The sequence below is a fragment of the Oncorhynchus masou genome, chromosome 7 (genome assembly GCF_036934945.1).
Source record: "Oncorhynchus masou masou isolate Uvic2021 chromosome 7, UVic_Omas_1.1, whole genome shotgun sequence".
Lineage (NCBI taxonomy): Eukaryota > Metazoa > Chordata > Actinopteri > Salmoniformes > Salmonidae > Oncorhynchus > Oncorhynchus masou.
The window spans coordinates 11,172,730-11,187,553 of record NC_088218.1 but is presented as its reverse complement, the minus strand read 5'-3'; the positions used below and the strand labels follow the sequence as shown (position 1 = coordinate 11,187,553).

Below are 14,824 nucleotides of genomic sequence, written 5' to 3'. Positions count from 1 at the left end.
GGGTGCGCCCGTGAGGGCAAGTACGGCATCTACACGCAGGTGTCCAAGTACATCGACTGGATCCGGGCGGTCATGGGGAAGTTTCTCCCCAAGGAGGGAGGGAAGAGGAAGACGAGGGGGGCAGGTAGAATGCACTCAATGATGTGGGTTTGAGGGAGACAAAGGAGAGAGGAGAACCAATCATTAAAGAGGCTTGGGGAATTATGGGCAATAAACATTGTTGTGTGGTTTATCATTGTTTTTCACAAAATGTATCCAAGACCAAGTAACTTAAGGTAAAGAAAAAAAACATGTTTTGTTTGAATGTCCAGTTATCACATACCAACATTAAACTACATTACACAATATGAAGTTGAGTCAGAAGTGCCATTAGACAGAAATGTTCCTACTGTTCCTGTTTTTTAAAGTACAAACTGAATCGATCGTATCAGAAAAACAGCAGGGTTCAAAGGTCACCATTGACTTGAATCATTGCTGGTGTAAGTACCGAGCACACAAGGATAGGTGGATTTGCTGTTTGCTCTACTGTGTGTACAGTCTAGAGTCCATCTGTGGGACATTGTGTTTGTGAAGACCTCATGTGATACAATGAGTTTTACTGAATGTTTCATCTCAATTCATCTTCATAACATTAGCATATTAGTAGCATATTTAGTAGATATTATATTACATACAATTGCTAATGAGGCACCATCTTTAAACTATCTAGAGCTGGCACCAGCTACATTTATTACGTCAGGTGACAGGGAGATCCACATAAATTACGCTATCCTGGAGAAATTCACACCACATACCTTTGTTGGCGTATACAGCAATGACTAAAAACTGACATTTGGGCTGGCAAGCGGGTGGGGGTTTACTTGGCAATGTTAACCCGCCAGCATGGTTGTGTGTGTAAGACAGAAAGATAGACTGAGAGCGCAAGAGAGAGAGAGAGATAGACAGGGCTACAGACAGGACCTTGGCACAGGCAGAGAGGCTTGTGGGTACGGTGTGGATGTGGATTGTAATGGGCTCGTGGAGGCAATGGTGGTTTCTGTCTCTCTCTCTTCTGAGCAGTGTCCTCCTGGTCTGCAGCTATGGGAGAGGTAAGCCACTGTACTGTGAAAGCTACAGGACCAAGTAGACATTTTGTTAATCATACCTTCAGGCTGACAATGACTTTGCTAGCATCGTTTTCCAGTCTACATATGACCAGCATAGTGTTGTGTATGTAGTAGTGGAGGCTGCTGAGGAGAGAACGGCTCATAATAATGTCTGGAATGGACTTTAATAGATGGAATGGAGTAAATGGAACGGTATGAAAACCATGCTTTCTCCCCTTAGCAGCCTCCACAGGTATACATTAAACAAACTGTTCTGTATGTAATTAAATGGCATGAAACTCAATGATGGGACCACTTAAAGTGAAAACTCTTCATGTTTAACTTTCCACCATTTAACATATTATCCTCAACCTGGAAGGAGAAAAATGAATATTGAGTCACTTCTGGTTTGTCTCACTTTTCAGTTGTTGTTGTTCCCTATGTCTTCTCCCTCCTCCTCCCCTCCCGTTCATCCACCTCCCCCTCCTCATTCCCTTCCTCTCCTCCTCTTCGTCCATCTCCTACTCCTTCCTCTCCTCTTCATCAACCTGCCCCTCCTCTTCATCCACCTTCCTTCCTCCCCTCCTCTACATCCACCTCCTTCTCCTCTACATCAACCTCCCGTCCTCTTCATCCACCTCCTCCCCCTTCTCCTTCATCCACCTCCCCAATCCTCCTTCCCCTCCTCCTCCTTCCTCTCCTCCTCTACATCCACCTCCACCCCCTTCTCCTTCCCCTCCATCCACCTCCCCAATCCTCCTTCCCCTCCTCCTCTACATCCACCTCCTCCCCCTTCATCCACCTCCACAATCCTCCTTCCCCTCCTCCTCTTCATCCACCTCCTACTCCTCTTCATCCACTTCCCCTCCTATCCCTTCTCCTTTCCCTCCTCATCTATCTCCCCCTCTCCTGCTCTTCCTCCACCTCCTTCCTGACCCTCAGTGTTCAGACCCCCTGCGCACGCCAGCACGGTCTTCCTACGGTCGAAGAGAGCGAATGCGTTCTTCTTGGAGGAGATGCTTCAGGGGAACCTGGAGAGAGAGTGTTATGAGGAGACCTGCAACTACGAGGAGGCCAGGGAGTACTTTGAAGACACACCCAAAACTGTGAGCAGTTTAGGCCTACAGGGTGCATCTCAATAGTCTAAAATGCATTCCTTTCCTTGACTCCTTTCCTTCAACTGCACTGATCTGACAACATAAGCAATCCGCTTATCCATAACTAATGCAGTAGTTTTCTGATTTAAACCCTGTGTCCATTGTCTCTCTCTCTCTCATACCTCAATAGGACACTTTCTGGAATGTCTACGTAGGTATGTCTCATTCTTTTGAATCGCAGCAGAGGGGTTTTGGGTTTTCTCTTGACTCCAGATATTGAATCCCCTCCCTTCTTCTTCCTCCTCAGATGGGGACCAGTGCAAACCCAATCCCTGTCTCCATGGCGGCAGCTGCAAGGACAGCATTGGAGGTTTCACCTGTAGCTGCACAGAGCTGTACCACGGGAAGAACTGTGAAATAGGTCAAAAGAACACCTACATTAGAACTCTTTATGAGTGTGTATGTGTGTGTGAGAGTGTGTGTTCATAGTTATGCGAGTAGTCTAAGAAATATGTTTGTGTGTCATAACAGATATCGCTCAGTGCCCCACCAAGGGGCCCTTCTCCTGTGACCACTTCTGCAGTCCCAACTTTGGAGCATACCAGTGCTCCTGCACCATGGGGTACAAGATTCACAGTGATAAGAGGAGCTGCATACCTGCAGGTTAACATCTACCTATTCTTTTGAATTAGACATCTGTCACACTCTCTCTCTCACACACTTTAAATAGAGACGTCTCTGTTTCCTTAGTTAAGCACCCCTGTGGAAGACTCCAGCCAACAAACCAAATCAACATAGCCTATCACGTCTGTCCACACAACCGCTGTCCATGGCAAGTAAGTTCCTCCCCTACCAGCACAACGTAGAGCAAGGTGAGGGGGAGTCTGTTTCTCCTGGCCTATAGACTACTTTTAAGGTGAGGAACAATAAGTTGTGAAATACTGAACTTCCCCTTTAACCTGTGGCTTTGTGATTGGCAGGTGGTGTTTGTGGATGAGGATGGTGCAGAGCTGTGTAGCGGGGTGATCCTGGGGCCCCAGGCAGTCCTGACCTCAGCTAGCTGCCTGTACATGGGAAAGAAAGTCCACAGCATGCAGACAGGTGAGTCCCACAGCGATAAAAACACTGACGTTTGATCTGTTAAGTGTATAAACCTCCAGCTCAGGCAGATTCAAATCTTTCTGAAATCTAACAGTTTCCCTTCATCCTCTAAGGTGCCTCAAATAATAGTGTGAGGATCCCTCTATCGACCCAACTGTACGTTCACAACCGCCACGAGAGAGGCAGTCTGGAGGACGACCTGGCCTTGGTGAGACTGAATGAGCCCCTTCCCTTCGGCACCTCTGTCTCCCACCTGTGCCTGCCCACTAAGGATTTCAGTGAGAACGTGTTGATGAGTCCAGGAAGGGAGGGGGTGGCCAGGGGTCCGGATAAGTTCCGGGGGAAATCCCACGGCCCCCCTGTTCTCTCCTACCTGCATGCGGAGGGCTGTCGGAACCAGGTGAACGTCTCCCAGCCCCTCACCAACAAGATGTTCTGTATGGAGAGCCAGAAGGGCTTCTGTGGGACTGAGTTGACTAGGTTTAATGAGACAGACCTCAAACCAGGACTAATGAGGAACTGCAGCCTTTTGTCCGGGACCCCCGTTGTGACTGTGGAGAGGGGTACAGCGTTCCTAACAGGCTTGCACCTTTCGCCTCCCACGCGACATGGCTGTGGACAAACCCTGTTGTTCACCAAGTTGTCTCGCTACTTGCAATGGATCCAGCAGCATGTGAAGATGACAGAGATGAGGATGACACCACAAATGACCCATGACCCACCTGGACCTTATGTGTAACCCCAACTAAGGGTTAGCCTGATCCCTACCTACACTGGACTTACAGCCAACAACTAAGGGTTAGCCTGATCCCTACCTACACTGGACTTACAGCCAACAACTAAGGGTTAGCCTGATCCCTACACTGGACTTACAGCCAACACTAAGGGTTGCCTGACTTACAGATCCCTACCTACACTGGACTTACAGCCAACAACTAAGGGTTAGCCTGATCCCTACCTACACTGGACTTACAGCCAACAACTAAGGGTTAGCCTGATCCCTACCTACACTGGACTTACAGCCAACACCTAAGGGTTAGCCTGATCCCTACCTACACTGGACTTACAGCCAACAACTAAGGTTTAGCCTGATCCCTACCTACACTGGACTTAGAGCCAACAAGGTTGTTTTCAAGATTTAAGTTGTTTTTTCCAAGGTTAACAATGTAAATGAAAGCGAGTGGTTATATTTTAACATGTACTATAATTATATAAATCATTCATCTTCCACACTTCCTTAATAACCAAAAATGTGGTACAAGGACTTCAACAACAAAAAACTTTTATTCAAAATGTAAAAATATGACAAAATAAAATGCAACCTAAATAATAAGGAAATATATTTCTGGGAACAGTTCCTGGGTGAAGGGGATTCTGGGATATGTAGATTATGAAGATGATGACAGCAGGGGGAATGGATTGGCCTTGCTGACGACCAGTTTCTGGTGCTGGTGAGAGATGTAGCCCTTGATGTGACCCTAGAAGAGAGGAAGAGAGTTCATCTGCTGCTTCATGTTTTCCTACTGTCTGAAATATCAGGTGGAAGCACATGGTCAGAGGTAAAGGTGTGTGTGGTGGGATCTCACCTCACAGATTAGGTTGGCCAGGATACACTGCACCTCGTCAATGTCCACCTCTTCCACCTGCATCATTTTCAGAGCTACCAGGAAGGCATCTAGGGGCAACTGGTGAGTCTTCAGCAGCTGGTACCTAACCCACATACCACAAGCATGTTAACAGAAAGTCAATATCGGTCATAGGTTCACACACACACACTTTGCCAATTCACACTATAGGGCTGACCTGAATCGTACTGTGCTGCCTCAGATAATTTATTTTCACATTGTCCTTTCAGTGCGGTTCCAGCAACTATGATGGAAGTGTAACCAGACCAGCCCATTCCAGCTGGACTTGGCTCAGTAGGGTTAAAAGTGTAACCAGGCCAGCACAGTCCAGCTGGACTTGGCTCAGTAGGGTTAAAAGTGTAACCAGGCCAGCACAGTCCAGCTGGACTTGGCTCAGTAGGGTTAAAAGTGTAACCAGGCCAGCACAGTAACATTGGACTTGGTGAGTAGACTCACACTTTCTTGAAGAGGTTCCGGTAGGTGATGATCTTGAGCTTCTCGAGGATGAGGAAGATGCCACAGCGGATGAAGAAGGTCTCGTGCTTGGCCAAGGCCTCGTTCAACAGCAGCAGGTTGCCCTCACTGTTACAGAGACAGAGAGACAGAAATCAGAAGAGGGGGAAGGAGGGAGTAGGGAGATAGAGGAGAAAGAGAGATGGCAAGGAGCGGGCGGGTGGTGACACTCACCTCACAGCTTTTGTGACGTCGGCAAACTGCATGAGGTCGTACTTCCTGAGCAGCTGGTGATTAGGCATGTGACCCTGAATCAACATGAGCAACACCAGCCTTAGTCTCTGATTGACAGTGAAGCTTTTTAAATTTGATTTGAATTCAGACGTGTGTGGCTAGATGAGTGTATGTTTGAGCTCTCTCAGTGAGGCACTCTGTCTGTCTCACCAGCAACATCTTGACAGGCAGTAGGTAGATGAGGATCATGCGTTTGTTCCTCTGGCTGGAGCGGTGGCAGTGCTGGAAAGAGAAGGACAGGTACTCCTCGGCTGGTTTGTAGTCGCTGTCGAACATGGCCTTGCGGCCTACGTAGTATTTGTAGGTGACTCTCTGGGCCATACTGTAATCATCCTTCAGGTTGGAGCTGTCGATGGCCCGGATCAGTGGCTTACACAGGTGTAGCTTGTTGATCTGGACACACACACACAACCGTTTAGACACACAGAGATGTACACACACACAAGGTAGGGCCTATTCATGTAAACAAAACTTCACCCAATCACACTACTGCCTTACCTTGAAGTAGATCTTGAAGAGCTGATTGATGAGAAACAACATTCCCCACTTCTTGGAGTCGTCAATCCCAGCCCGACTGTAAACGATAACAGTCTAGACATAATGAGCAAGGGGATATGGTTGCTGCAGTACAGGTTGTAAGATATATAGTTTAATATGCTGTCTACTGTTAGATATATAGGTTAATATGCTGTACTGTTAGATATATAGGTTAATATGCTGTTAGATATATAGTTTAATATGCTGTTAGATATATAGTTTAATATGCTGTAAGATATATAGTTTAATATGCTGTAAGATATATAGTTTAATATGCTGTTAGATATATAGTTTAATATGCTGTAAGATATATAGTTTAATATGCTGTAAGATATATAGTTTAATATGCTGTAAGATATATAGTTTAATATGCTGTAAGATATATAGTTTAATATGCTGTAAGATATATAGTTTAATATGCTGTAAGATATATAGTTTAATATGCTGTAAGATATATAGTTTAATATGCTGTTAGATATATAGTTTAATATGCTGTTAGATATATAGTTTAATATGCTGTAAGATATATAGTTTAATATGCTGTCTACTGTTAGATATATAGTTTAATATGCTGTAAGATATATAGTTTAATATGCTGTAAGATATATAGTTTAATATGCTGTAAGATATATAGTTTAATATGCTGTTAGATATATAGTTTAATATGCTGTTAGATATATAGTTTAATATGCTGTTAGATATATAGTTTAATATGCTGTAAGATATATAGTTTAATATGCTGTAAGATATATAGTTTAATATGCTGTAAGATATATAGTTTAATTTAATATGCTGTTAGATATATAGTTTAATATGCTGTAAGATATATAGTTTAATATGCTGTAAGATATATAGTTTAATATGCTGTTAGATATATAGTTTAATATGCTGTTAGATATATAGTTTAATATGCTGTTAGATATATAGTTTAATATGCTGTTAGATATATAGTTTAATATGCTGTTAGATATATAGTTTAATATGCTGTTAGATATATAGTTTAATATGCTGTTAGATATATAGTTTAATATGCTGTAGATATATAGTTTAATAGATATATAGTTTAATATGCTGTTAGATATATAGTTTAATATGCTGTAAGATATATAGTTTAATATGCTGTAAGATATATAGTTTAATATGCTGTTAGATATATAGTTTAATATGCTGTTAGATATATAGTTTAATATGCTGTAAGATATATAGTTTAATATGCTGTCTACTGTTAGATATATAGTTTAATATGCTGTAAGATATATAGTTTAATATGCTGTTAGATATATAGTTTAATATGCTGTAAGATATATAGTTTAATATGCTGTATACTGTTAGATATATAGTTTAATATGCTGTTAGATATATAGTTTAATATGCTGTAAGATATATAGTTTAATATGCTGTAAGATATATAGTTTAATATGCTGTAAGATATATAGTTTAATATGCTGTTAGATATATAGTTTAATATGCTGTTAGATATATAGTTTAATATGCTGTTAGATATATAGTTTAATATGCTGTTAGATATATAGTTTAATATGCTGTAAGATATATAGTTTAATATGCTGTTAGATATATAGTTTAATATGCTGTCTACTGTTAGATATATAGTTTAATATGCTGTAAGATATATAGTTTAATATGCTGTAAGATATATAGTTTAATATGCTGTAAGATATATAGTTTAATATGCTGTTAGATATATAGTTTAATATGCTGTTAGATATATAGTTTAATATGCTGTAAGATATATAGTTTAATATGCTGTCTACTGTTAGATATATAGTTTAATATGCTGTAAGATATATAGTTTAATATGCTGTAAGATATATAGTTTAATATGCTGTTAGATATATAGTTTAATATGCTGTTAGATATATAGTTTAATATGCTGTTAGATATATAGTTTAATATGCTGTTATATATAGTTTAATATAGTTTAATATGCTGTTAGATATATAGTTTAATATGCTGTTAGATATATAGTTTAATATGCTGTTAGATATATAGTTTAATATGCTGTTAGATATATAGTTTAATATGCTGTTAGATATATAGTTTAATATGCTGTTAGATATATAGTTTAATATGCTGTTAGATATATAGTTTAATATGCTGTTAGATATATAGTTTAATATGCTGTAAGATAGTTAATATATATTTGGTTTAATATGCTGTTAGATATTTCAGGCTTTAAAGATATAAAACTGTATATTTTTTGTGAAGAATCAACAATAGTGGGACACAATTAATATGACATTTATTGGATATTTCAAATTGATTTTTAACAAATCAAAAACTGAAAAATTGCTGTTAAAATTATTCAGCCCCTTTAATATGCAGCAAACTCTCTCCAGAAGTTCAGTGAGGATCTTGAATGATCCAATGTTAGACCTAAATGACTAATGATGATAAATACAATCCACCTGTGTGTAATCAAGTCTCCGTATAAATGCACCTGCACTGTGATAGTCTCAGAGGTTTAATATGCTGAGAGCATCATGAAGAACAAGGAACACACCAGACAGGTCCGAGATACTGTTGTGAAGAAGTTTAATATGCTGTTGGATACAAAAAGATTTCCCAAGCCTTAAACATCCCAAGGAGCACTGTGCAAGCGATAATATTGAAATGGAAGGAGTATCAGACCACTGCAAATCTACCAAGACCTGGCCGTCCCTCTAAACTTTCAGCTCATACAAGGAGAAGACTTCAGAGATGCAGCCAAGAGCCCATGATACTCTGGATGAACTGCAGAGATCTACAGCTGAGGTGGGAGACTCTGTCCATAGGACAACAATCAGTCGTATATTGCACAAATCTGGCCTTTATGGAAGAGTGGCAAGAAGAAAGCCATTTCTTAAAGATATCCATAAAAGTGTCGTTTAAGTTTGCCACAAGCCACCTGGGAGACACACCAAACATGTGGAAGAAGGTGCTCTGGTCAGATGAAACCAAAATGAACTTTTTGGCAACAATGCAAAACGTTATGTTTGGCGTAAAAGCAACACAGCTCATCACCCTGAACACAATACCCACTGTCAAACATGGTGGTGGCAGCATCATGGTTTGGGCCTATTTTCTTCAGCAGAGACAGGGAAGATGGTTAAAATTGATGGGAAGATGGATGGAGCCAAATACAGGACCATTATGGAAGAGAACCTGATGGAGTCTGCAAAAGACCTGAGACTGGGACGGAGATTTGTCTTCCAACAAGACAATGATCCAAAACATAAAGCAACATCTACAATGGAATGGTTCAAAAATAAACATATCCAGGTGTTAGAATGGCCAAGTCAAAGTCCAGACCTGAATCCAATCGAGAATCTGTGGAAAGAACTGAAAACTGCTGTTCACAAATGCTTCCATCCAACCTCACTGAGCTCGAGCTGTTTTGCAAGGAGGAATGGGAAAAAATGTCAGTCTCTCGATGTGCAAAACTGATAGAGATATACCCCAAGCGACTTACAGCTGTAATCGCAGCAAAAGGTGGCGCTACAAAGTATTAACTTAAGGGGGTTGAATAATTTTGCGCGCCCAATTTTTCACTTTTTGATTTGTTAAAAAAGTTTGAAATATCCAATAAATGTCATTCCACTTCATGATTGTGTCCCACTTGTTGTTGATTCTTCAAAAAAAATACAGTTTTATATCTTTATGTTTGAAGCCTGAAATGTGGCAAAAGGTCGCAAAGTTCAAGGGGGCCGAATACTTTCGCAAGGCACTGTATAGTTTAATATGCTGTAAGATATAGTTTATTATGCTGTAAGATATAGTTTATTATGCTGTAAGATATATAGTTTAATATGCTGTAAGATATATAGTTTAATATGCTGTTAGATATAGTTTAATATGCTGTAGATATATAGTTATAGTTTAATATGCTGTTAGATATATAGTTTAATATGCTGTTAGATATATAGTTTAATATGCTGTAAGATATAGTTTAATATGCTGTTAGATATATAGTTTAATATGCTGTAAGATATATAGTTTAATATGCTGTTAGATATATAGTTTAATATGCTGTAAGATATATAGTTTAATATGCTGTAAGATATATAGTTTAATATGCTGTTAGATATATAGTTTAATATGCTGTTATATATAGTTTAATATGCTGTAAGATATAGTTTAATATGCTGTCTGCTGTTAGATATATAGTTTATTATGCTTTAAGATATAGTTTAATATGCTGTCTGCTGTTAGATATATAGTTTAACATTCTGTAAGATATATAGTTTAATATGCTGTAAGATATAGTTTAATATGCTGTAAGATATAGTTTAATATGCTGTAAGATATAGTTTAATATGCTGTCTGCTGTTAGATGTATAGTGTAATATGCTGTAAGATATAGTTTAATATGCTGTTAGATATATAGTTTAATATGCTGTTAGATATAGTTTAATATGCTGTTAGATATATAGTTTAATATGCTGTAAGATATATAGTTTAATATGCTGTAAGATATAGTTTAATATGCTGTAAGATATAGTTTAATATGCTGTAAGATATAGTTTAATATGCTGTAAGATATAGTTTAATATGCTGTCTGCTGTTAGATATAGTTTAATATGCTGTAAGATATAGTTTAATATGCTGTCTGCTGTTAGATATATAGTTTAATATGCTGTAAGATATAGTTTAATATGCTGTAAGATATAGTTTAATATGCTGTAAGATATAGTTTAATATGCTGTAAGATATAGTTTAATATGCTGTAAGATATAGTTTAATATGCTGTAAGATATATAGTTTAATATGCTGTAAGATATAGTTTAATATGCTGTCTGCTGTTAGATATATAGTTTAATATGCTGTTAGATATATAGTTTAATATGCTGTAAGATATAGTTTAATATGCTGTAAGATATAGTTTAATATGCTGTAAGATATAGTTTAATATGCTGTAAGATATAGTTTAATATGCTGTAAGATATATAGTTTAATATGCTGTAAGATATAGTTTAATATGCTGTCTGCTGTTAGATATATAGTTTAATATGCTGTAAGATATAGTTTAATATGCTGTCTGCTGTTAGATGTATAGTTAATATGCTGTCTGCTGTTAGATGTATAGTGTAATATGCTGTCTGCTGTTAGATGTATAGTTTAATATGCTGTAAGATATAGTTTAATATGCTGTCTGCTGTTAGATGTATAGTTTAATATGCTGTCTGCTGTTAGATGTACAGTGTAATATGCTGTCAATAGTGTCCATGTCCTGTGAGACTCACTTGTCACTGGCACACACTCTGAAACAGCCCATCAGTTGCTCAGCAGCTTTCTCCAGCATGTCTCCCAGTTTCCCTTTTCCCTTCCTCAGGAGCTGCTGCTCTGCCTGGAAAATCATTCTACAATCATCAACCCCTCCTATAGGACGATACTACTACAATCATCAACCCCCTCCTATAGGACAATACTACTACAATCATCAACCCCCTCCTATAGGACAATACTACTACAATCATCAACCCCCTCCTATAGGACAATACTACTACAATCATCAACCCCCTCCTATAGGACAATACTACTACAATCATCAACCCATCCTATAGGACAATACTACTACAATCATCAACCCCCTCCTATAGGACAATACTACTACAATCATCAACCCCTCCTATAGGACAATACTACTACAATCATCAACCCCTCCTATAGGACAATACTACTACAATCATCAACCCCCTCCTATAGGACAATACTACTACAATCATCAACCCCCTCCTATAGGACAATAGGACAATACTAGGACAATACTACAATCATCAACCCATCCTATAGGACAATACTACTACAACCATCAACCCCCTCCTATAGGACAATACTACTACAATCATCAACCCCCTCCTATAGGACAATACTACTACAATCATCAACCCCCTCCTATAGGACAATACTACTACAATCATCAACCCATCCTATAGGACAATACTACTACAATCATCAACCCCCTCCTATAGGACAATACTACTACAATCATCAACCCCCTCCTATAGGACAATACTACTACAATCATCAACCCCCTCCTATAGGACAATACTACTACAATCATCAACCCCCTCCTATAGGACAATACTACTACAATCATCAACCCCTCCTATAGGACAATACTACTACAATCATCAACCCCTCCTATAGGACAATACTACTACAATCATCAACCCCCTCCTATAGGACAATACTACTACAATCATCAACCCCCTCCTATAGGACAATACTACTAGGACAATACAATCAACCCCCTCCTATAGGACAATACTACTACAATCATCAACCCCCTCCTATAGGACAATACTACTACAATCATCAACCCCCTCCTATAGGACAATACTACTACAATCATCAACCCCCTCCTATAGGACAATACTACTACAATCATCAACCCCCTCCTATAGGACAATACTACTACAATCATCAACCCCCTCCTATAGGACAATACTACTACAATCATCAACCCCCTCCTATAGGACAATACTACTACAATCATCAACCCCCTCCTATAGGACAATACTACTACAATGATCAAACCCCTCCTATAGGACAATACTACTACAATGATCAAACCTCTCCTATAGGACAATAATACTACAATCATCAAATCCCTCCTATAGGACAATACTACTACAATGATCAAACCCCTCCTATAGGACAATAATACTACAATCATCAAACCCCGCCTATAGGACAATACTACTACAATCATCAAACCCCTCCTATAGGACAATACTACCACAATCATCATACCTCTCCTTTAGGACATGACTTTTCCATCATTGGATCAGAAGCATTTTAGAGCACAATAGTTTATGTTCACTTACATTGTTGGCAAATATCCGCAGGTCCAGCGTAACAGCGAACATCACTGGCAAGGCCCTAAACAGCACATAGAGCAGTCATCCTACAGGCGTGTATATGTAGAATAGAAAAACACTAAGGCCAAATTGATCAAAAATGTAATTTTACATGCTTATCCTTACCAGTTCTCCTCTTTGTGAGATTGGAAGGCCCTCAAGAATGACGTAGAAAGTAAAGGACGAACCGCAGAGAAACCATGACAGAACAGTTTGGAAATGGACCCGTCGATAGCACAATATGTGCTTTCGCATATATCTTGTGTGTATGTATATATTTGTCAGGCAGGGATGGGGAGTGATGAGAATATGTATCCAAAGTAATCTCCAGAAATGCCAAAAGGATATTGGACCACCAACGTCTGACATTTGTACGCCTCAACAAAGTCGTGGTTGGACACTGCATAGGTGCACCTCAAGTGTGCTGCAACCATCTCATCGTACGGGACTTCCAGCACCTGTTGGCACTTCTCCTCTGGACTGGCGAGCTGCAGGCATACATACAGTCATGTTTCTAGAGCAAAACACGGAGGGTGTTATCTGAAGAGATACAAGTGTAACAACAGGTCAGCAGGACTTGAAGGCATGGAAGGTTCCGGCAGCCTGAATAGCCTCACCTGGAGACGTGGGTTAGCCACATGTGGGTGTTTGAATGACAGCAGTTCTGCACAAAAACTCCCCTCATGATTATCAATGGCCTCATACACCTGGGAACAGGTAAGCAACATGGTGTGAACTGAGCATGCGTGACTAGTGGTGAACATTGTGAACACAAAGAATAACTAAATGAAAGTTTGTGCTAAGGAAGAAGACTGCTAGCTATATGGGTTCACTTGATAACCGGTAAGATAAAATAGAAAAATGGCTACCTGTTGGAGATACTGGTTGATTGTTATGTGCGCCATTGCAGCCAGGGATGTGAACCTACGAAAAAGGTTAAATAATAAAACAGATATTTAAGCAAATCCGCTAAGCGGCAAAAGCTCTGAATCTGACAACATCATAACTACCGTGCTATGGCTATTGGCAATTTATCTAGCTAGTTAACGTTACTCGTAGATTAGCTAAGAATTTAATTCAGTATCACAACGAGAGTAATGATTAAATTGGGATCAATCGTTTTAACTAACGCTAGCTAGGTAGCATGCATTCATTCATTAACTGTCAAGGACCGCTAGATTGTAGCTGATAATGATACATCAACGTGTAACTAACGTTAGCTAGCTAGTTTACAAAGCCAATGGTCCCCAATTCTTTTCGGTTATTGTACCACCAACAAAATGTTATGTTGCTCTGCCCAGAGTACTGTACCCTCATGCGCATTTTACCAGTAAAAGTCTATGGTCTCATGAGTCTTCAAGTATCCCCTGTAGATAAGCCAAGTAAGCCAGGGCTCCCTAGTACCTACCCCTGGTTGGTTGGGAACCACTGTACTAACCTAATGGCATAATTCCAATGTATCCGTCTATAGCTACCTGTTGTGGTTAAATTTATGTTTAAAATGTATTCGCGTTGTTGAGCTGTAGCTACACGAATCACTTCCGGGTCAATGTATTCCTTCAGCCTTCAAAATAAAAGTCCCCCCACGTACTACAATAGTCTAGCTATAACTTTGTCGCCTCCCTGTGCTTATTAGAAGCTATGCACAATTAAATCTCTGCTCTCGCAATCTCTCGCTCTCTCACACACACACACACACACACACACACACACACACACACACACACACACACACACACACACACACACACACACACACACACACACACACA

The 14,824-nt window shown here is 39.5% G+C and overlaps 3 protein-coding genes across 4 annotated transcripts in view; 2 read left to right on the top strand and 1 right to left on the bottom strand.

The window, feature by feature from the left end:
• Nucleotides 1-347, top strand: part of f10 (coagulation factor X) — a 4,344-nt gene extending 3,997 nt beyond the window's left edge. The window contains exon 10 of the mRNA XM_064970412.1: nucleotides 1-347. This exon is cut by the window's left edge and continues 270 nt beyond it. Within this exon, the coding sequence (XP_064826484.1) occupies nucleotides 1-153 (153 nt within the window). The 3' untranslated portion in view covers nucleotides 154-347.
• Nucleotides 348-484: 137 nt separating this feature from the next.
• Nucleotides 485-4,158, top strand: prozb (protein Z, vitamin K-dependent plasma glycoprotein b). Its single transcript, XM_064970415.1, has 8 exons — nucleotides 485-1,088; nucleotides 2,028-2,191; nucleotides 2,373-2,397; nucleotides 2,490-2,603; nucleotides 2,714-2,845; nucleotides 2,933-3,018; nucleotides 3,163-3,283; nucleotides 3,397-4,158. The coding sequence occupies exons 1-8, from the start codon at nucleotides 998-1,000 to the stop codon at nucleotides 4,020-4,022; spliced, it is 1,359 nt and encodes a 452-aa protein (XP_064826487.1). The 5' UTR covers nucleotides 485-997; the 3' UTR covers nucleotides 4,023-4,158.
• Nucleotides 4,159-4,548: 390 nt separating this feature from the next.
• On the bottom strand, nucleotides 4,549-14,602 carry pcid2 (PCI domain containing 2). Of its 2 annotated transcripts, XM_064970410.1 has the most exons (13): nucleotides 14,491-14,602; nucleotides 13,922-13,976; nucleotides 13,670-13,759; nucleotides 13,401-13,540; nucleotides 13,179-13,220; nucleotides 13,020-13,074; nucleotides 11,433-11,536; nucleotides 6,154-6,229; nucleotides 5,806-6,048; nucleotides 5,596-5,669; nucleotides 5,365-5,490; nucleotides 4,870-4,993; nucleotides 4,549-4,761 (listed from the first exon to the last, which is right to left on the bottom strand). In XM_064970410.1, the coding sequence occupies exons 2-13, from the start codon at nucleotides 13,955-13,957 to the stop codon at nucleotides 4,672-4,674; spliced, it is 1,200 nt and encodes a 399-aa protein (XP_064826482.1). In that variant the 5' UTR covers nucleotides 13,958-13,976; nucleotides 14,491-14,602; the 3' UTR covers nucleotides 4,549-4,671. The 2 variants fall into 2 exon arrangements, with proteins under 2 accessions (XP_064826482.1, XP_064826483.1); XM_064970411.1 differs by lacking the exons at nucleotides 13,020-13,074; nucleotides 13,179-13,220; nucleotides 13,401-13,540; ... (1 more) ...; nucleotides 13,922-13,976; nucleotides 14,491-14,602 and having other exon boundaries at nucleotides 6,154-6,246; nucleotides 11,433-11,518.
• Nucleotides 14,603-14,824: the final 222 nt, after the last annotated feature.

What these genes read in the sequence shown, in the direction of transcription:
- pcid2 (XM_064970410.1), bottom strand. Translation starts at nt 13,957, where the DNA reads ATGGCGCACATAACAATCAACCAGTATCTCCAACAG. An exon ending in TCTTCAAGATCTACTTCAAG is followed by an intron (nt 6,049 to 6,153) that starts GTAAGGCAGTAG and finishes GTGTGTGTCCAG; the next exon opens with ATCAACAAGCTACACCTGTG. An exon ending in TGGCCAACCTAATCTGTGAG is followed by an intron (nt 4,762 to 4,869) that starts GTGAGATCCCAC and finishes CCTCTCTTCTAG; the next exon opens with GGTCACATCAAGGGCTACAT.
- prozb (XM_064970415.1), top strand. Translation starts at nt 998, where the DNA reads ATGTGGATTGTAATGGGCTCGTGGAGGCAATGGTGGTTTCTGTCTCTC. An exon ending in TTGAAGACACACCCAAAACT is followed by an intron (nt 2,192 to 2,372) that starts GTGAGCAGTTTA and finishes ATACCTCAATAG; the next exon opens with GACACTTTCTGGAATGTCTA. An exon ending in GAGGAGCTGCATACCTGCAG is followed by an intron (nt 2,846 to 2,932) that starts GTTAACATCTAC and finishes CTGTTTCCTTAG; the next exon opens with TTAAGCACCCCTGTGGAAGA.